The sequence below is a fragment of the Haemaphysalis longicornis genome, unplaced genomic scaffold, assembly GCF_048455015.1.
Source record: "Haemaphysalis longicornis isolate Haplotype H1 unplaced genomic scaffold, Haemaphysalis longicornis Haplotype H1 scaffold_7, whole genome shotgun sequence".
NCBI lineage: Eukaryota > Metazoa > Arthropoda > Arachnida > Ixodida > Ixodidae > Haemaphysalis > Haemaphysalis longicornis.
The window spans coordinates 11,995,305-12,016,742 of NW_027526422.1; the positions used below are offsets into that span (position 1 = coordinate 11,995,305).

The 21,438-nt window shown below is 47.4% G+C and overlaps 1 protein-coding gene across 1 annotated transcript in view; it reads right to left on the bottom strand.

Moving 5' to 3' along the window:
- Rrp6 (exosome component Rrp6) overlaps positions 1 to 21,438 on the bottom strand; it is a 45,591-nt gene that overhangs the window by 12,062 nt on the left and 12,091 nt on the right. Inside the window, exons 6-14 of the mRNA XM_077676006.1 lie at positions 17,310 to 17,385; positions 15,455 to 15,568; positions 14,360 to 14,503; positions 10,495 to 10,685; positions 7,901 to 8,057; positions 6,110 to 6,258; positions 5,398 to 5,448; positions 3,154 to 3,268; positions 583 to 706 (exon numbers count right to left, since the gene is read on the bottom strand). Coding sequence (XP_077532132.1) covers positions 583 to 706; positions 3,154 to 3,268; positions 5,398 to 5,448; positions 6,110 to 6,258; positions 7,901 to 8,057; positions 10,495 to 10,685; positions 14,360 to 14,503; positions 15,455 to 15,568; positions 17,310 to 17,385 — 1,121 coding nt within the window. The remainder of the gene's footprint in view (positions 1 to 582; positions 707 to 3,153; positions 3,269 to 5,397; positions 5,449 to 6,109; positions 6,259 to 7,900; positions 8,058 to 10,494; positions 10,686 to 14,359; positions 14,504 to 15,454; positions 15,569 to 17,309; positions 17,386 to 21,438) is intronic.

Consider the following 21,438-nt stretch of genomic DNA (forward strand, 5'->3'; position numbering starts at 1 on the left):
AGCGAACGGTGGCAAGACCGACAAGTGAAAGAAAAAGCAAATGATGAAAGAAAGCAAAGGAGGAGAGTGTCACGAAATTTGGAGCGGAGGGCAATTCGCCATGGCAGCACGAGCCAGCGCTCTCCAAAAGTGAGCGGTGGGGGAGAGGAGGGGGCAGTATGCTTTGCCCGCACGAGGCACTCGACGGCGCAACGCTCGAGGAAAACATGAGGGGGGCGTGCGCGTGACGATCATGTGCGTTCACTTCCTCAGACTCTGGTTGCGGTCCCTTCCTGAGACTCACGCAGAGGCTCATCACCACTGCCGTCGAGAAAACCCACGAGTGAGTGCTGCCTCAGTGCACTGCTGCTGCACCCAAATACCACATTAGGGAGTACCGTAATCGCCAGTCAATTTTTCCTGTCATCTTTTTGCATGGACAATGCAAGACCAGAAGAGAAGAATTTGTGGCAGCCTTCAGCTTGCCTGCAGTGCAGCGCCCTCAACTAAAAGGGACTCCCCGACCACAGCCCACGTTAGCAGATCACTGGGAGCAGGGAGGCTTCACGAGGCTTCCCAGCCCCAGAGGTGGTGTGCACTCACCCAGGAGCGTGGGCAGGGACAGGCTGGCGTCGTCGTGTCGGGGCCGGTCGTGGACGCTGTGCAGAACACTGTCGAGGTCCAGCTGTGCTGCCACGGGCCAGGACGACTCCTCCAGCACCGGGTTCTGCGAGGCAGGGGTGCAGCACACGGGTGGCTTCACTCCACAAGCACCCTGGCTGGCCATCAGCCTGTTTATACTCATTCTTTTATTTCTGTGCCTTGGTGTGTCAGCGCATACACCAACAGCGCTGGACTTTCAATGGTAGCGCACTGCTGGGGGTACGCTACTATTTACATATCAGCGGGGCTGACGTACTCCGTACTAGTGCCTCGCAGCTAAACACTTGTACCTTGGGATTATGAAAGTGACACGAAAGCAAAAAGACAAGTTGGATGACATTGCTAGCTGTGAGTACAATTGCACCATTCGCACCGGCAGTTGTTTATCGATGTCGAAAATGTGAAAGAGCATGAACAGAGATATTATTGCCCATACCCTTTACAAGTGCAAACTAAATGCATGAAAAACTTTTGCTAACCACATGTTTAAAAAACAAAAACTTCAGCTATCAAACGTTATAAAGCCAGTAAACTCGATACCACTGACAGTACAGTCAAACACCGCGATAACAAAATCCAGCGAGTACGAAATTCCTGCAGAAACAAAATATTTTCGGATCCCTGGCAAACGCTTATGGAACCCCATGTACTTCATATCTCTGGGCAATGAAATGTTTTTGGAAAGTGACCCCGCGTTAACAAAATTCGCTGCAAGCCCGGTCAGCATTTTATCGACCCATTTGAGGCTAACAGTGTGCAAAAAGTGCTCAAATGCATTTTTTTCGCACTCAAAATGCATAAACTTCTGCCAGAGCACTTGCATGGCCATCACCAAATTTGTTTACATAAAAGACATTGCAACAGGCAGCTGTGCAGGCAGCCTCACAGCAATACCACCAGGGGGCGACACATGGTGACTAACAGCCCATCTTTGGCTTGGGCTGCACTGGCCGGCTACCACTGAACACGTGTGCGGCAATCGGTACGTTTGCTCTCAATCAAAAGCGCAAGTTTTTATCGTTACAAGATAAGGCGGCCATCATTGCCCAAGCCAGTCGCCCAAATGGACGAAGGGAGGATCGCGCCAACGAGTTTTGAACTGCCTGCAGCTCACTCTGCGATTTTGAAAAGTAAGGACTCCACTTTTCAATAACGTACAAGCGCAAAACAAAACAGTGATGGCTGTGGCCTTTCTCGACGTCAACAAAGTGGTGCTCACTTAGTTTTGTGGACAGCATTGGAACAACGAGGTGCCACTGTCCGGTAAAGTTCATCAACAGAAGAAGATGAAACTTCGCTTGCATGCTTGAACATACGCGGTGCCAAAGACCGGGGAGAAAACGTGCAGAGAAGGCGAACCCGTGGAATGTTTTGGGTGCATTTGATGTGATTCGATCATTCTTAGGTGCGCACAGCTAGCAATAAAGCCCTTCTTGTAGTGTGAGAGCTGAGCTGTGAGGTTACTGCAAGGTAAGGCTCGCAAAGTAATACAACTGACATTTATGATTTACCAGCGCAAATTAAACGGGACGAGAGACTAGCCCAGTTCTCGACCTTGCTGTAATACAACTGACTTTCGCGTCGGGTTGCAGGCGATTTTCATATCGTTTATATTTTATTCTCACGCAACAAAATTCCCGCAAAAGCAAAAGTTTTTGCTTTTCTTGGCGGATTCGTTATTGGAGGGTTCGACTTAATAAGGTTTGCTTCAGTTTTGGTTAAATAGTTCACCTTCGCATAAAAGTGCAGTCAAAACATTTGCACGGGCAACTGCTAGTGCCCCTACTTACTTCTAGCCTGCATATGTATGGCTACCAGCGGTAAAAGTCAGACATTAACACCACAATTGGCTACACTAGCCGACCATAAACCTCATTCACCCTGACTTCAGTGCAGTATTTTCTGCACCTTCTCTTTTGGCTGGTGCAGGCAAGAAAAAGCTCACATTTTCCACTTTGTGACGAGCTATCCAGCCATTTACAAATGGAAGGAGAACAGGAGAGGAATGTCCGCTTCTATTATTTCTTAACATACAAAGCACTGTTTGTCATTAGAAAAAAGCTGCAAATGGCATGGTCATTCAGTTACAACTAAAATTTACTACATCAATGCACAACTTCCCACACATTGAAAGCTGTTGCCAAATCTCGACGTACAATGCAAACGTTAATGTTCTTGACAGAGCCCACTGTACAGTTTTTCCAAATTAGGTTGAACACAATAGTCACAAAACACCTCCCAGTCTTGCAAACAGGGCTTTAAATGTAGGCACAACATGAAGGTGCATCAGTGATTGTTACCGACAAAATACGCTGCAGGCTGCAAGAACCTTCAGCTAATGCAGACAGCTTGAATGTGCTATTCCTGAAATGCAGTAATGCAGAGATAACCCCTAGACCCTCAAAAAAAGGTTATCAGGGTAAGATTGGGACGGCGTAAGTGAATGTGCAAAGGTGGCCCCTCAAGTAGCACAACGCTTCATGGGGAAGTTAGTGACGAGGGCAGGCGAACCTTCTGGTTGAGAGGCATTTCCCGAGCCTTCAGGATGATTCTGTGAAGTTCGTTCAGGTTCTGCCGCACCAGGGGAGGGCAGGGGTTGCAGCAGGCGACGATGCCCTGCTGCTCCCTGCAAGCGAGTGCAGAACCCACACAAGAGGAGGAGTTGGGCACTCCCCACATCTTGCACCTGACGTGCCCCAACAAACCCTAAAGCGGCTCCCTTTGCCTCTGGGGAAAACCACAAACAGTTCTAAATTACCACCTTTGCATACCGTAATGAAGAAGATACGGAGCAAAGCCAATTGCGCGTAGTCTTGCACAAGCCTACTGTGATTGTAAATGGTAACACTTGAGCTTTGGCAAAGAAGTTGAAGTTGTACACTGTGAGAAACTGTGTTAAGTTGACTCAGACGATACGTTTACCTGCTGCGGTGGCTCAGTGGCTAAGGCGTTGCGCTGCTGAGCGCGAGGATGTGGGTTCGAGTCCCGGCCGCGGCAGTCGCTTTTCTGATGGAGGCAAAAAGCGAAAACGCCCGTGTGCACGAGATTTCGGCGCACATTAAAGATCCCCAGGGGGTCAAAATTAATCTGGAGCCCTCCACTACAGCGCGCCTCATCGCCTGCGTTGCGTCAATGCGTTAAACCCCACAATCAATCAAATCAAGAGGAAGTGTTTATGAGAGTATGTTCACGCATACTAACTTCATATGGCAATTGCACCAAGGCAACCAACTGAAGCTCCACCGCAAATCTGAGGTCAGTCTACAAGTTCGTAAGCATAGGCCTGGTTCACATGAAGATATAAAAAAGTCTCATTAAATTCCCACAAATGGTGGCTGCCTTTGAATCGCTGCCACCTTGCGATAGTGGCACCAACAAAGTGCTGTTGTCACCAACTAAAGCAATACAATGCACCTTTTGAGCTTATAGCTGCCCCCCTTTCCCCAGCAGCTAGGTGACAAAAGTTTAGGAACATTATGACTTCCTTGCTTAACCCTTTGAGGGTCGAATGTTTTCGCCAAATGTGACCCCCCAGGGTCGATTTTTTTTATTGCTGATTTATATTCTTCGGATGAATCTATTTCGAGAAAAAATTATCGTAAATTTTTTAGGGTGACCATAAACTGACAAAAAAATTGTTTGTGTTGTTACATATATGTGGTTTATTCATGAGTAACACAATAAAATTCTAAATAAAAACGAGAGAGTAACAAGCCGGCACCTTTTGAGTGAATCAAAATCAGATAGACATCAGTTTCGCGGGCGCGCGCCGCCGAATGCGGGAGCGATAGACGGCGCACCGCTCATAAAATACAATAAAAACGAGAAAAGAGCCTCATCATTTTCACAGGCAACCTTGGCCTGTGGCAGGCGCAAGAAGCGAGAGGCGCCCGGGCGCCCGGTGGGCGATACCCAGCGCGCCCCCTCGATAGCTCATGCGCAAGTGATAGCCGGCACGCCGCTGAAGTAAATCATAAAAAAATAAAAAGAGCCATCGGCGCAAGAAAATAATTTGACGTATCTCCGAAGTGTGGCAGTACATGCCAAGCACGATAAGTTGGCGAAATAAGGCACGCTTTTTAAAGATACAAGCGATGCCGTACATGTACATCATTGACCATTTTGAAAGTGTTTGCCGATGCCGTACATGTACGGCCGTGACCCTCAAAGGGTTAAAAGCACTCGGGTGACAACATATTTGCACCTACTAAATTCCATCTGCCTATAATACCTGTAAAACTACATCAAAGGTAGCCCACTCTACCGCTGCATTCTGAATGCAGGATCACAACTAATACAAATCTAATCCTTGGGAAACTGGTCGCGTGGAATGTTTAGGTAACTTGCTACTGTGTTCGACTCCATGGAATTCATTTCCCAGCATTCTTTAGGTGCTCAAACAGTTACATAACCTATGACCTTAAAATTCCACTTTGATGCTTTTCACAGCACTGTCAAGCAAATCCCAAAACTACCTTGACAGCCACCACTGCTTTGAGACTGGCATGAAGCGGCGTGTAAGAAGGTAACATATCCTTGCATCGGAGTACAAGTAAAAAGTCATGAGAAACAAGTTTGACCCATCCATGTGAAACATTACAACATCCTGAACCTCACCTGTAAAGAGGGGCAAACTAATTTAACATTACACATTGCCTGCAAAGGTTCATGAAGGTTATACAAAAAACAAAAATTAAAAAAAAAATTTCACGGCAAGCAAATTGCTGCGTTAGGATAAGACACCAAACCACTCACCTCGGCAAAATCTCGGATATCTCCAGAATCATGTGGTTTGGCAACACATATCTGCGTAAAAGTAAGGCAGCATTATTGAACATAAGACATCCTAAAGAAAATAAAGGTAGCCTAAGAAACTACCGCAACCTGTGAAACCTTTATAGATGTAGCTAGTTACTCAATTATTGGTCCTTGTGCTCAATCAATATTTGAAAAAATTCCCACATTCAATTACTTCAAAATAGCTTGAAAGGCTCTGTGTGCCAAACAATACCCATTAAAATCAGGAAAAAAAAAAAAAAAAAACAGACTGAAGACTTTGGATAAAGAGACTCCAGTAATTATCATCGTGAAGTTGGCCTGTACTTACATAGCTCTTGCTGCCCTGCCAAAGGCGTTAGCCACATTTGTGTTTCTTTGCAGACACAACAATTAAAATTGTATTCAACTAAAATTGGTATTTGATAGAATAGGCTACAAACCACATAAACTTGTTTGATATTTTGGAGCAACCGAGTCAGTGGCTTAATAACACACACACAAAAGATAAATCCCCCTGAACTAAGGCCAACACAGCACAGTTACTAGAGCAAGTAAACAAAAGCAGGAAAGGGAACACAGGTGGGCACTAGCCACGTTTTTAGGCCCCAACTGACACACCCATCCACCTCTTCTCCCCAAAAGTCCCCCTCCCTGATAAAAAGAGAGGGGGGGGGAAGGGTGTACTGACCCGGTGCTCTCGTCTTCCAGGCGGGCGATCTTGTCTCTCCAGGTGTACAAGTGGCACAGCGCATAGAGCTGCCGCCCGTTGAACGACTTGCGGCTCTTGCGGTACAGCTCCAGGTAGCTCTGCTCGTGGTAGCTCGGCTTCTCGTAGCGCTGCAAGAGGGTGGTGCCCGCCATTACGGAATGAGTAGCAGCAATGAATGAATGAGAAAGAGAGTTCTGACCTGCACCCTATTCCAAAATATAACCAGGTTATTCGCAAGAGAAGTGACGTGTGATGGAATCAGGCACCAGAAATAAGCAGCTGTGTCTCCCATCACAGGACGGCAGCACGCTCTGCTGCCACCCTCTGATTTTAAATGCGATGAAACTCTACAACCACGGCCCATGATTGTTTTGGTGGAAAATGTGGCACATATGAATATTGGGAGAATAGGATTGTGCGGGCTCTGCTCATCACTGATAATTTTAAATGAATTCGAACGCTTTGGAGTCTGCAGACAATCCACACACTTATTTTTTGAAGAAAAACTAGTTTCTTGGCAGGAACTATATCATTTAAAAATGTCCTCAACCACCATTTGGCAAGTTTTTGAATGGCTCTAGCTTTGGTTCCGTACGCACATATGTTGTTCAACAAGTCGGTAGGAAGCAGTACTCACATGCTTCCAAGCTAAGACTTTCACTCTGGCTATGAGTAACCAGACACCCCAAAAGGAGCAGAAATGTCATTAAAGTTTGACACTCAATCGATCATCATGTCCACAACAGACAATGCACTGAAGTATTCCACTGTGTAGGATTTGGTGGAGTCGTGTTTGGAGGCAGGTGAGAAATCACTTCGCAGGTTACTCGAGAAGTGCACTTTTATGCTACAAACATGCTGCGGTTTGACTTTTGCTCGCAGAATTTAAATGGAGCATTTTGTACCTATCAGCGTGACAGCTCAACCCTCTCTTCCAAAACAGCGTGAGCAGATTCACAAAGCAATCTAATACCCCGGCTACACTATGGTCCGAATGTCATTTCAACAAAATGTCATTTGACTCAAACGGGCGGCTTCGAATGCCATTCAGAATCTGCCGTGCTCCACTATGATTTCGACGGCATTTGAAAGCTTTAACAATCCCTCGCCGTGCTGCGAGGCGCTGCTGCTGTCGAGTTCTGTTTTTATGCAGTAATGCAACAATGAAATTTAGCAGCAGTCTTTGGCATTATAATGATATCGAATAATAATTATTGTAAGCTTTGACACGGTTTTTTGTGCTGTTCTGTGCTGTCTGGTCACACTGGTTTGTCGCTAGCTCGCACTAGTGCTGAGAGTATGGAACCGTTACATTTTGATATCATGATTTAAGTGAACGAGAAGTAAACAAAGTCCAACAATTAGGAATATTTTGTTTGTTTTAAGTACGCCAGTAATGTATTTGTTTATGCTGACTTGGAACGCTGTGCACGAGAGTACTAAAAATGGCATTCGAGTGCCCCAAATGTCTCTCTGGGTGCTCATTTGGCTTAAATGTCATTTGAGCCAAATGGCATTTCAAAACCCAGTGGAGCAGCACAACTTCGCATTTCAGTCAAATGACATTTGGTGCAAATGACATTCGGACGCAAGTGTACCAGGGGTATTATAAAATGATGCCATCAGCGGTAGCACCTGCATAGATTTCACAACCCACCTTCCCCTGCATGGCCCCTAAAACGATGCCTCAAGCCATTCAAAAGTGAAGAATGCAGAGGGTAGGGTGCTCCCAGTGTACACTGGCCACCCCAAGTGCAGCAGCAGACTCACCCGGAGGCACACTTGCTTGCTGCGGTCGAAGACCGAGCGCAGCAGGTTCGCCGTCTCGTTGCTGCGGTCCACCAGCTCGCGCTTCATGCAGTCCATCACGTGCAGCAGGTAGTGGGTGTCCCCCCGAGCATAGCGCACCATCTCGGGTGGCAGGGGCCTGGGGTGCACCACAGGGGAAGAAGGGACGACACCGGCTTGGTTAAGCCTAGCCCAAGACGTCAGTCCCATAGAGTTTCATACTAATATACACTAGAGGGAAATCTGGCGCCACCATCTAGGGGAGCCGCACTTCGGCGAGCGTGCCGTCATGTACCGGGAAGGCACGTTCCACTTGTCCTTGGCATGGCTCACGAACAGGCTGAAAAGTCGCCTCTGGCTGCAAAAATGCAACAATATTGCGGCAGAAGATCAATCGAATTTGTTTTATTAATATAAAATTAAACCTCCAGAAAGATGTATGTGCCAGGGATTATTTAGAAGGTTCACGCAAGCTGAATAAAAAAACAATGTTACCAGTTTTTGTTGATTTGGCTTCAAGACGAAAAAGAAGCCATGTGGCTAACCAAGCCAAGGAGGCGAGGAACGTCGCTAGCTGCAATGGCGCCACCCACGGCGGCACGCGAATGCAGCGCCAGATTTCCCTCTAGTATATATTAGTATGAAACTCTATGGTCAGTCCAAGCCTAAGCAAACACTCCATATGAGCCAACTTATTAGTACAAGTAACACATAGTAACAAGGAACAAGGGGTGTAACCACTGGGGAAGCATGGCACTGAAGAGTGCGCAGTGCACATTTTTTGACAAGGACAAAGTTGAGAAGCACACAACAGAAGCGCTGCGCTTCTCCGCTTTGTCCTTGTCAAGAAATGTGCACTGTTCACTCTTCAGTGCCCGGTCACAAACTAGCCCAAGATGGTCCACTATTCAAAGGATGATGCCTTCCAAATGCCAGGTATAGGTGCAGGAAAACTGTTGGAACGGAGTTCTGATTGTTGTTCTTCCGTTCACGTTAGACATTTTTGCCAATGCAGAACACACAGCTTTATGAAGCTACCCAACTCTAAGCAGTACCTCAATCTCAGTTACACTGCATCAGGGCTGTCTTGGACTTGTAGCTGACAGCACAAAGCGTAGTTTCCATAAGGGCAATGCAAGCTTCAATTCTTCAACAAAAAAAAATTCCTCTGCACTACTGAAACTGGAGTTGGACAAAATCAGAGGACACAGCTCGGCAATCTGTTTAATTTTCCCACTGAAAAAAAACGTCAGGACTATTGTGCGGTGACCAGCTAGCTTGCCATTGGCAGCTGAATCAGAATATCAAAAAAAGATAGTGTCTATTGTAAAGGTGCGAGTAGAGGTTACATAACACACTATTCTAAAGGAGGTTCCCAAGCTATAGGCTACACAGGGATTCCCTAATAGAAAGAGCAAGAATATAAGCAAGAGAAAAGTATGCAGCAAGACATAATGTGGACAAGCAGACAAAACCTACCGTATTTGCACGATACTAACACACCACCGATTGTATTGTGCAGGTAAGTTTACTTATGAAAATTCGATAAAAAAAAAATTGACGTTGATTTTACTGCGCTCATGCAAGAGAATGTGGGGATCCTGGTGTCCCTACGCCTCGTCCGTACATGTTTTGGCGAGCTGGGAACCGCTATTTTGGGCAGCTGGAGCGTCACATGAGTCGTGACTCCTTCATGACCCCATGTGACACACTGAACCGGCTCGCCGCAAACGTGTGCGGAGGGTGCGGGGGAAAGAGAACCAGCTCGTTGCCTTCTCTCACGTCACCCTTTTCACAACTGTTGGGGGACACCTCCTCTCCCCCGAGCCATCAAGCGGCCTGTGAGAGCGTTCCGCCGTGACCCTGCTGAGAGACTTGGTCCTGACCGGTCGCAGAAGAAGCCACAACCCCCCCTTTCCCGCGACCGGTATGACAGATATCAAAGTCTGAGTCCCCGTGGCTTGAGCGAGCGAATGGAGCCACTGTCTCCCCGCGAGCGAGTCAGGTTGTTTGGTATGTGCTCTTTATTTGCCAGGTAATAAAGCCTTACCTTGGATATCCCAAGAAATAAACACTTTTTAGCCCCCCACATCCTAAGAATTGTTCTGGGAGAAAGAAAACAGCATTCATTGTGCATCTTGCACCAAGCCAGGTCTTCGACATACACCAGCTACAAAACTCCGCGACAGAATCCGGGCTGTGAGAGCATCTGTGCTTCACTGCAGCTGAGGGGCAAGTGCATTGAAGAGGCACCTACTGAACAGAAACTCAACTTTGTTAAACATTTACTCAATAACACAACTTTATTGATACACCTAGCATTTAAAATTAGGGACCATTAAATTAGATAATGTTCGCTTATGGTTCCACAGTTCTTTCTTTATGACTTACGGCAGCAGCCGCAAGTGGATGGCCGGCTAATCCCCTTGCCCCAGTTTTCCCCCAGGGAAGGGGGGGGGGGGGCCAACCGGGACCGGCTTTTGATACATGGGGCCCATGGGGAGTTTTGCAACAGGCGTATGTTGAGTGACTCTGGCTTCAAGCTACTTGCTCCTGCTCAGCAGTGCAGCACCCACCGTATGCGCCAGTCGGCGAGCTGGAACTGCTTGTCGGCCTCGATTTGGCAGTAGTGGCGCAGGAGGAAGGCCAGGGAGAAGTGGGCCAGCCCCAGCACGCGTGCCGCCTGGCCCGTGTCGAAGAGGCCCACCAGGTAGAGGCCGAAGTCGCGCTGCAGCCACTGCACGTCCATCTCGGCACCGTGCAGCACCTGAGGCCCACCAGAGAGGGACGGGTGACCACCGGCCCCACACCTCGCAGCAGTGTGCACAGGTGGTCTAACTCGGGTACAAATTAAGAGCAGCAACAGCTCACACGGTGTACCACTCTGCCAAGGTGACAGACACGTAACGTCAATGCGGGTGCACATTTTGAGAAGAGACTGCGGTATGTGCTAGACATAGTGTGCCTTTTCTAACCCGGTTTGTTTGTGGTCACTGCAGTGATTTATAAGCCAACTAAGTCTGATGATCCCACAAACGACTCGTGTCCCATTCAAAATACTCGCAGTAACACACTCTTTGCTTTGCGTGGAGGAAAAGCTGGCTGTGGTGATGATGTGCAGGGGCAACTTCCGTTATCGTTCTCAAGTTGTACGTGAGTATAGCTGGTACTACTACAGTCAGGCCCACTTATAAAGAAATCAACAATCCTGCTAAATTTCTTCGTCATATCCAAAGTTCGTTATAAGTGTAATAAGTGTTTTCTGCATGTGACAATGTAGCATGCATTCAGTGGGCGTGTTGACGCGGCCAAGGACATCGCCTGAATGGCGCGCGGAAATAACAGGGCGCTGGCGGCAGCCATGAAGCGAAGTTTACCGCTTGCCCACCAAAATGGAACTCCCGGCCCCAAAAGAAGCTACACAAGCGGAAAAATAGCTCATTATATATGCATAAATGTCCTATAAATTGTCATTGGGTCCAGTGCACTTCCTGATTGACAGGTCGGCATTGATCTTGGAGCTCAGGATCTTCTCTCTGTCCTTAGAAATTGTAGGGATTGTCAACTTGGCCAGACTGAACTTCTTAACCAAGTTGCAGTTTCTTGCTCCCTGCATACGATCATTCACAATGTCCTAAGAGAACCAATGACACCTCAGTGGCACTCAACATGTTTCGGCTTCATGACATGCGTTTTGTTTGCATTTATTCGAGACAATTCTTGCACAAGTATGGACTCGGGCGACAAAGATAAAGAAAAAAAAAATGCCTGACGAGGCTAAAGGAGCCATGAAGAGAAAACAAAAGTTTGTTTTATTCGAAAGATTAGGTGTTTCATGTACCCCAAGCGCTTTCCCGGAAGCAAATGATGCTTTATTCACTGAGAAATAAGGCAATTTAAGCCAAAATTTTAAATCTCCCGCTAAAATTGCACATTTCGTCACGTGAACAATGGCGTCACATGAGCCGGTCCATGAAACAGATACTTAGTATGTCGACTCCATATAGCACCCACACGCGGGAGTCGACCGAGACGGCGGCCATTTTAAAAATACTAGTAAAACCTAGTGCACCCGCAGCCCTAGTCATGGAATCGCCTGATCCGGAGAACAAAACTCTCGCCGTGGAGCTCGGGCTTGCATTTAACAACCTCACACCACTTGAACGCTCAATGCTTCTAAGTGCACGAGCGGCAAGAGTTGTGGGATACGCGGTGGACGGGAAAGCGACCATTCCGCGATAACCACAACAGACGAACGCCCTGCCGTCGGCACCGCTGCCTCGTCAGCCCCGTCGCGACGGACGAATACAGACTGGTTCGAATGTGCCGTATTTTTATTACGGTTAATGATAGTTCAATTTCAGTAGCAGTATCGCTTATGCCAGCTGGCCGGTGTCGTGTATGGAAAGCCGTTCGCTCGAGCTCTCTGCTCCGACCAGAAAGATTCGAGCGTCAATGCGCGGTGTGTACAGCAATTTTTTTTCCCCAAGGTCAGAGCGCTTTGGCGAAGTCGGCGACGAGCGCCAGCATGTCCGGGTCCCTGCCGTAATCACTTCCTCGGAAATGGAGCGAGCACACTCGTACTTCCTTTAGCTCTCTTTCTCCTCCATTTGCAAAGTTCACAAAACGTAGCCACTTGCTTCGCCGAGGTTCGTCGTTGGGCAGCACATGAAAGGAGATCTCACCGGCGGGGATGTCGCACTCCCTCGACGATTGGCCAGTACTACATGGGCATTTCAAAACACAGCAACGAAATTTCATTGTAAAGTACTCGAACAAACTGAAGTTTTCAGTAGTCGTAAACTGTAAACGAGCTCGTAACGATAGCAGCAAGCCAACACGACCTCCATACTGAAACCTGTGCGACAAGTGGCACTATCTCGTTGCTGCTCTGTGTTCCTTACTCCCCTTGTTTCTATTTTTACCTTTGCTGGTTGGCGATATGACGGCCAACCTCCTGTGAAGGGATTACGATACCAAGCAAGGTCGCGGCTGTGCGTGCTGGGACGGTTCGTTGGCCCCGAAGAGCCTTGAACCCGAAAATTCGTCTGCGCGACGGTGGCAACGGCGAGATGTCGAGCTCGGCCAACGGTAGTTTCGTACGCATTGGCATACACGCTTGCTGTTCGTTCGGAACTTCAACCGTTTACTCCACCGTTCTTTGTCATAAAAAGAATGTGCAGTATGTTTCACGGGCATTTAGCTCGCTATGCAAACTGTAAGCCCTGCCTAACATGCGTTTGCTTTTGCCGGCCTCCGCCAATCGCAGAGCATTCTCAAGTGACATCATAGGTTCTGTTGCAGAAAATGAGCTGGTGGGTCGCATGGTCATTTCCTTTTTTCCTAATTATGTAGCTTATTTGAGCGAAGTTTGCGTTATAAGTGGTGTCGTTATGGTTCTAACGAGGCAATCTTTCGAATGAACCAAACTTGTGTTTTCTCTTCATGGCTCCTTTAATCCCTTTTTTTTTTCCTCCCTTTTTTCTCGGCTGAACTAGAGAGGAAAGCGCGAGTGAGCATGAACAGAACTGCCGAAACTCATCCATGCATAGCTAATTTTGTGGCCCTACAATACCCGTTCCGCCGATTTGTCCGCCCACAGACAAGTTGAATGGGAGAAACGCGTGTGCCTCACAGGTGTTGGCACAGTGCCAACGCCAACTTTCTGCAAGTTCACCGTCGTCTCCCGTATTTTTTTCCCCTATCTCCCTACACCCCTCTTTTGTCGTGTGCTTCCTCTGTTTGCCTGCGGTAGAAGTGGGGGGGAGGGAGGGCAGGAACCCACGATGACGTTCTTTTTGTTTGCAGTTTCTTTCCCCCTGGCTTTCTTTTGCCAGCTGCGATCAGTTCTGTTGAAAAAGGGTGATCCTCACGCTTCTCATTTCATGCTTCGCGTTCGCGGAAAGCCGATCAAGTGGCAACTGCGAATACCAGGCATGGTCGGGCGATGGTCAATTGTTCGCTGTTCCCGAGTTGCACTCTCGCACCAGTCTGTTATATTTGAAACAAAATGCCATTGCCTCAATGCATGCCGTGGCGGTCATGCTGCATTCGTTTGTCATAATTGAGAATTCGTTATAACTGCGGCTGTTATAAGTGGGCTCGACTGTACACAACTGTGGTGCTGGGTATAGCCTGGCATTGGGCTCGGTAGTTGGGAGCACATCACCCCTGCCTAAAAGAATTTTTTCTCGTTTAGTTGGTCTAGTTCAGTCAGTATAAGCCTTCTAAAAGGTACTTTGCACTGAAGCAATAAACAAACAGGACAAAGCCTTCGTCTTTGCTGTTTCCTGCTTTTTTGTTCAATTCCCACTGTTAGGAGGGCTAGCACAGAGATTATTTTGTCCCCACAGCCTGTAATAGAGACATAAGTAGTGGGCTTAGAAGAAAGTCATGCAAGCCAGCACAGAGGGTGAGAAAAAGGGGGAAAACAAGGCGGACCTTCAGGATCTTGGGGTTGGCAAAGACGTCGTTGAGCACGTGCAGCTCGTGGCGCAAGGCGAGGGTGTCCACAATGTAGTCGTGGCTCCTCGTCGAGATCTGCATCAGGCACGTGAAGCCCTGGAAGCTCCGGTACGAGTGGTGCTGCACACACATGGAGACAGGAGGGGGGTAAGTCACAGCACACTTCCCCTACGATTATTCGTTGAATCGGCAGAGTAATCTAACCGAGCGTGTGCAACACAGCTGATAGAACCCATCGTAGTGCCGCTAGCACTGATAAATGATAAATGATAAAATTGGAGCTCCGAGCACAGGGTTAAAGGCATCTTTACAGCAGAGGCGGGAGACAACCCATAGGGCACTGGCAGCTCTGATTAGGCTCTTTCCTCACCCTCCACAAAATTGAAACAGTTTGCATCAAACTAACTACCAAGGAATTGGTTGCTCTGCGTTTAACAGGGTGCATTGCAGTTCAATTTCAGCTTGCCAGGCTCAGTTGCAGGACGCCTCTGACGAGCTTTCTTTCATTCTGTCTCTGCACACCCCCTGCTTCAGCACTCGGCTGTTTTTCGAGTCAAGGACCTCCTTCCTGTAGAATGTGTGGGCTTTCCTACAGTAGCAGGGGTGTCTTCACATGGCAGGGGTGCCTTCAGGGGGAGGTGCAGATTCCCCTTTCCCCAGCACCTTGAATACAAGGTTGAGTTAATTCAGTTTCACTGCTAAACTTGGTGAGGAGGCTAAGGATGGTTATTTTTTTTTAAGGAAACACCTTAAAACCAGTAATTTTGGTCCGTCAAATCTTATGAATCTCATGAGTTTCTGCTTTTATTTTTAAAGCTTCTGGAGGCACCCATGAGCTCAGTCAGTCAGACAGTAACGACATGCAGAAAAGAAAAGAAAAAAGGAGTTGCAGGATGAAATTTCAACAGTACAGGCTTCCCCAAAAGTAAGGGAAACTAAGGTTGAAGAAGAGCTGATACTGCAACAACCATTCTGACCAATGTAGAAAAACAGAACTCAGTAGCTCTTGAAAGTTCAACAGGCAAACCAAACTAAACCTCGACATTCAGGGGTACAACAGCTGTGTAATACCTCCAAATCGACAGCAATCTCGACCTCCTGAGACAGGGCAGCACACATCTCCTGCAACTGCTCCACCGTCTCCACAAGGGTGAAAGGTGTCTCATCCAGGGGTGGGGGCCACCTCTGCAAAGAAGCGGGTCACAGATATTGCAACAGGCAAGTGACCATGGCAATGGCGATTTTTCATGGGTTTGCCAGCTCTCCCCCCCCCCACCCCAACTCTCTTTTCTTGCCTCTGTGCCCCGTATCAAGCCCGGCACAATACAAAACTGATATACCCAAAGAAAAACTGGCAGTGTCCTATTCTACTGTACAAGCAAGGGCCCAGAAATTTTTCCTGTCTGCACAGTGAGTTCGTATTTCGGCGTACTGCCACAATCCCAGAGGTTGCAGCCAGTGACAACTGCCGACAGCTTTCACAAGACAACAGCTCTCCTTATCCCGAGAGTACGTCTTCTGAAAAAGTCGCACAGCACCCTCGCCATAGAATGAGAGTTAAAGAAACGTAAGTGCACTCAAGCTACAGTGGGCAGCATCAAGCCTAGATAGACTGTGCATATGCACAACAATAACTCTTCTTGACCCCCTCGCATTTCTGTCCCTCAGTAAGAAATCAGGTGGAGTGTTTTCAAGTGTCTGTGTGGCTTGAGAAAGAGGCAGGCATTTTTATCCCCCCCTCTGCATGTTGCTGCATTGGCACTGCCTCAGCATACAGAAAAGGTAATAAGAGTTTGTAACTAGACAACACCGAAAAACAAAATCTCTGATGATGATGATGATGATGATGATTGGATTTTTATGGCGCAAGGCCGACTAAGGGCAAAGAGCGCCAAGGAAAAGTTGTTTTATGAGGACGAAGTGATAGCAAAAGGAAACATTTAACTAAAAATATACGTGAAACGACAGAAAAGACAATGTAGATGACTGGTGTAAAGGGCCAGGGTGTCCACATGCATGGTAAGTAATGAGGTACAGAAACTTGACATCGCTAAGTAACTTAAAAGTACGCTTGTGGGTAATAGTGGGGCCATCTCCTAAAAAGTACGAAGGGTGTAGTGGAATCTGTTGCCTGTATAGCTGTGAGAAGTGTATGGGTCGTGTGGTTTCTAGTGCCTTGCATAGTATGAGGTTGCCAAAAGAAAACCTCAACAGGCATAGTACCGAAACTCTGATGCACACCCTACACCATGTAAATGCAAGTATTTTCTTTTTCTTTTCTTTCAAGCTGAATTGCTTATCATGATGCAGTGGCTTTGAGATTGAGACACAGTGTTAACGTCCCATTTTCATCACACCGGTGCCCATTCCTAGGCACTGTAGACAAGAAGAAATTGCATATAGTGACACCCGCGAAATGGTGAGATGGCAATGGTCATGGTCATGTTCAGCTGCACTTTCCTGGGGATGCGCTTGCACCACATCAAGCTTGGTCCAGTTTAGAGCATGCTTCTCGTGTCAAAGTGAAAAGATACTCCGAGGTACCAAAACACCAGCCTCTTTAATGCCAGGCCTACCCCAATGGAAGCACTATAAACAAAAAGTATATAGAGCAGCTAAGAATCGTGAGGCCTTTACTGCATAAAACATTGCCCCCTGAAATCATAGCCTTTAGCTGCTCAATCAGATAAGCGATTCTCAGTGGCCTTGTTCAAAGAAAAAGTCTGTCATGGCATATACAGTAGAACCTCGTTGATACGTTTAAAAAAAAACGTGAGGGAGAAACAGGGAAAGTATCAACGGAGTTCTACTGCAGCTGCTAAAACAACGGTTAGAGATGATATGTGAACCTTTCTTTTCAAAGTGATGTGGTTAAATTGAGAAAACTAGCAGAGACTAGGAAGCACAGACCATGCGATGCCCTCACCTTTTCAGTGGGTGCCTCCAGCTGTTCTTTGGAAGGCTGGAAGTGATCGATCTCCCACTCGTAGGGATGGCCGTAGCTGCAAGAGCAGGACTTTTGACAAGGGCTGCTGCCAGCCAGAGAAGCACACTTCCATCATGCTGGGCTACAACACTACAACTCCATTCCATAGCACAACCGGCCCTCTCATCTGTGCATTCACCACTGCAATATAGCTGCAAACATTAATGTCACAAGGACATTTTTCCAAATGATGCTTTTTTTTAATTGTCGGAAGAACTGACCTATGACACCTGAAACAAGTTAGCAAAATACCATAATGAAAAGGTTGGTGAATACAAACAATTGCTGATTTTGGTAAAACATACGTAACCCTTGTAGATTAGCTTAGTGAGGAGCTCTCCTTTTTACTTTTATATTTAAGTATGCTATGTTAGTAGGTGTGAGATATGACTGTGTTTTGCTCAATTAAGCAAGTGATGCTGTTCTCACGCTTAAAAAGAGGCTGTTTTTCAGAAAACAAAAATAATGTTGCGAAAGAAAACGTTATGTGAAAAACCTGCACTCTGTTGCACCTAACACTAGTGACAACAGAAGAACTTCATACTAGTCCAATGCATCTACATTGACTTAGCAATTGTTATTTAAAAGCAGCTTCTGAATACATGGCCTGTACCATGGAGGAAAAAAAAGCTTAGGAGAGGCCCTGACGTCACACCCAGCGCAGCCGGAAACGCCATTTCTGTAAGTCGAATGGCGGACTCTTTTTCCCTCTCTCTCGGTGCACCTTCTCCGCCTCCTCCCTCCTGTATCGCCTCTCTTGTCGTCTGCATCTGCCAGCGCCGAGCCGGCGGTAATCAGCTGATAGGCAGGTAGAAGGCCATTTTGCAGAGCGTGACCGTGAACCTAAACGCGCGGTTACACGGCCTTCAGTGTGGCCGCAGCAGTTTTGCGAAGCGGCTCGCTCTAACAATGCCGCAATGCTCGGTGCCAGGCTGCAAGTCGCGATCGGTACCCAAGGAATTGGGCGTCACTTTCCACCGGTGAGTGCATCATTCCGCTGACTAGTATTGCTGTACATTGGTGCGCATTCATCCTTTGTTTGCAATCGCCGCCGTTTATAGGTTCCCAAGCGATGGAGAACGCCGGAAACAGTGGGCGAACGCCGTGCGGCTACCGGACTGGAAAGTGCCCAAGTTTAAATTGCGTTGCAGTTTGGCAATCCCAGAGATTAGTCAATTAAACGGCCGTTCTATATATATAGGTAAGCAGCACTTCATGCAGATTTCAAGCCAAAAAATTGTGGAGTGTTTTAACGTTGTTCGCGTGCCTTCGATAGAATTTTTTGCGAAGGAGGAGGCGCAGGAGGAGGAGTAAGCAAAACGTTTTATTGAGCAAAAAAAAAAAAAAAAAAGAGAGAGAGGGTGGGTGGCGTCAATAAACGTTTTTTCGCAAAGTTTCAACTTGTCTCAGTGTCAATAAATTCAAGGTGATATGAGCTGAAAACGTTCATACACTATAGTGTATGAACGCTTTTTAACGCTTCAGACTGCGAGGTTATAACCTCGCAGTCTGAAGCGTTGAAAAGCGAAATCCAGAGCGAGACCACAAAAAAGATACAGATTCCAGATCCAACACTCTTCCAGCCAACAGACCGACACCTACCAAGGTAATAGGACGATGGAATTATATCAACCGGGAATCCTCTACCTTGTAACAATTTTGAAAAGGCACTGCCGCGCATCGCCGGCCTAGCAAACTACATGCAGCGGCGATAACCAAAAAATTCAGTTGCGAATCGTTCGGTTGCAAGTCGCCTACGCACTGCCCACCGTGTATCACTTCCCGAAAATCTACTTGTTGGGTGTCCGCACGTACGACGGGACGGCGCGTTCACGATATCTGCACTTCAATAGGCGCGTCGTGATCGCGACCGGAGCAAAAGCTTGAAGCGGTACAAGGTGCACTTGCAAGTAGAAATTAAATGACATATTCACATCGGCGCAGCTGTCGCAACTCGCAGCATCCTTTTAGAGTTCCGCAAGACCACAGCGCAGCAAAGCGAAGCAGCAATCTTCGCAATCGGACGACAAGGCAGGCGCTGCCTTTCCTCCATGACTGGCGGACGGCGGGCGGGCTGTTGCTAGGACGCCGTTGCTAACGCGACTTCCAATGGCCGCCGAAAACACGTGACTTCCTCCACACTTTTGCCAATGCGCGGGGATAGCTGGGGGCCTCTCCTAAGCTTTTTTTTAGGGGTGTGCGAATATCAATTTTTTAATTTCGAAGCGAATTCGAATAATAAAAACATAGTTCGAATCGAATCGAATATTTTTCGAATATTTTTCGAATACGAATACTTATTGTTTTTTGCAAAATTAATGTTTTCCCCATCTAGAGACAAAAACTGCAACTTTATTGCACAACAAATCACACAAAGTAAAATTAGGAGTTACACAATACCATTGCACTCAACAGGTTAAGGTCTGCACTCACGTAAATGTTAACATGGAGAAAGGTTAACTGCTCGACATGTTCGGGGAGCAGTGACAACCTCCTGCTCGTACCACTTTACCAGATACCGAAAACAGCCGCTCACTTGAGACACTAGTGGCTGGCATGCCCGAGCCCGTGCACATTGCCGCGCGCTGATACAGTAAAATCTTGATGATGCTAATCTCGCGGGACTGCGAAAAATATTCGTATCATCCGAAATTCGTATGAACCAACAGACAAAAAAATTTAGCGCTGAAAAAAGTTTTTGTTTATTTCTTTTCCGACTTTCGCGTGAAGAAATTCGTGATTTTTTCTGCTTTTTTTAACCCCCGTGCCAAGCGTGAACCGCATGGTGCGTTTTTGCACGCGATTCGCTCGCCTCGGCTCTGCGAGCGTTGTATTTTCACGCCCACATCGACGATTTCGCGCCCGCGGTAGCGCCTACCTCGGTCAGAAAATGACGCACGACGCGCGCGGCAGAATGGAGGAGCCTGACTACTTGCGATGAGATCGAGACAGCCGGCTTGGCTCCGCCGGAGATGGTTAGGCTTAGCACCCCAGCAAATATTTTATGGGCGCTTTTACTAGCGGCACGGATGATGTTTTATAGTACCGTTTTCGCATGCATTATCAGCTCCTTTACCGCACAAGCAACTTCGTGTCTCCCTTGAGCCGCATTTTAAAGAGCGGTTAGAAGCGGTCGCTCGAGCGCCCGCGCCACTTCGCGGCTGGAGCCGACGCCATGTTGACGCCGCCGGCCGCGCCGCGCGCAGCGTGGGGGTGGTTTCGCGGCGGTGCCAGCGCGTTGGGCGTGCGCAGAGCGCAGAGCGTTTTCGCGAGCAGAAAACAACAGCCCGGCCGTTTCTGGAGAAAGAGTGACAAGTAGGGGAGCGAGAGCCGTCACTTGCTCGTTCGGCAGTCGGGTGCCTCGCTGGCTCATTCGTATCTTCCGCCGGGCCGCGCAGGTCCGTTTGTATCAGCCGAAATTTTTCCCATTGCAAACGATGCAATTTCGCCGGGACTTTCGGAAATTCGTATCATCCCGAAATTCGCACCCCCAGAATCGTATCATCGAGAGTCCACTGTAAATAAACACCGATACAAACACGCTCTGATTTTTTTTTTTTTTTTTTTAGTTTTAGGTGGTTCGAATATTTCGAACAATAAAAGTGTCGTTCGAATCGAATCGAATACCAAAAAATTCGAATCGAATATTCGAAGTTTCGAATATTCGCACACCCCTACTTTTTTTTCCTCCATGGCCTGTACTAAAATAAAACACTACTTTCATAGATTTTAATAAAAATACAATCACGCGTTAAAGACATATCAGGGGTGGAACAGGGCACATGGGTGTGGGAGCAGTCTTGGGAGCAGGCAAAAGTGCCTTTTGTAGCAGGCTTGGAGCAGCCAGGAAGGCATTTTTGGAGCATGTTTGGAGCAGATGCAACACCGTTTCACAGCATTATGGTGCCTCCCTAACCTCCCTACTCGCCCCTGTGCCAGCCCCCTGCCAATTAAGTTTTATCTATCAACTATATCAGGAGTTCTAACATGCACTACAGTCTACTGCGAACCAGGAACGCAGTTCTTGCACTATATCTGGGGTTTACAACATACAGAGTTATCAACCTTT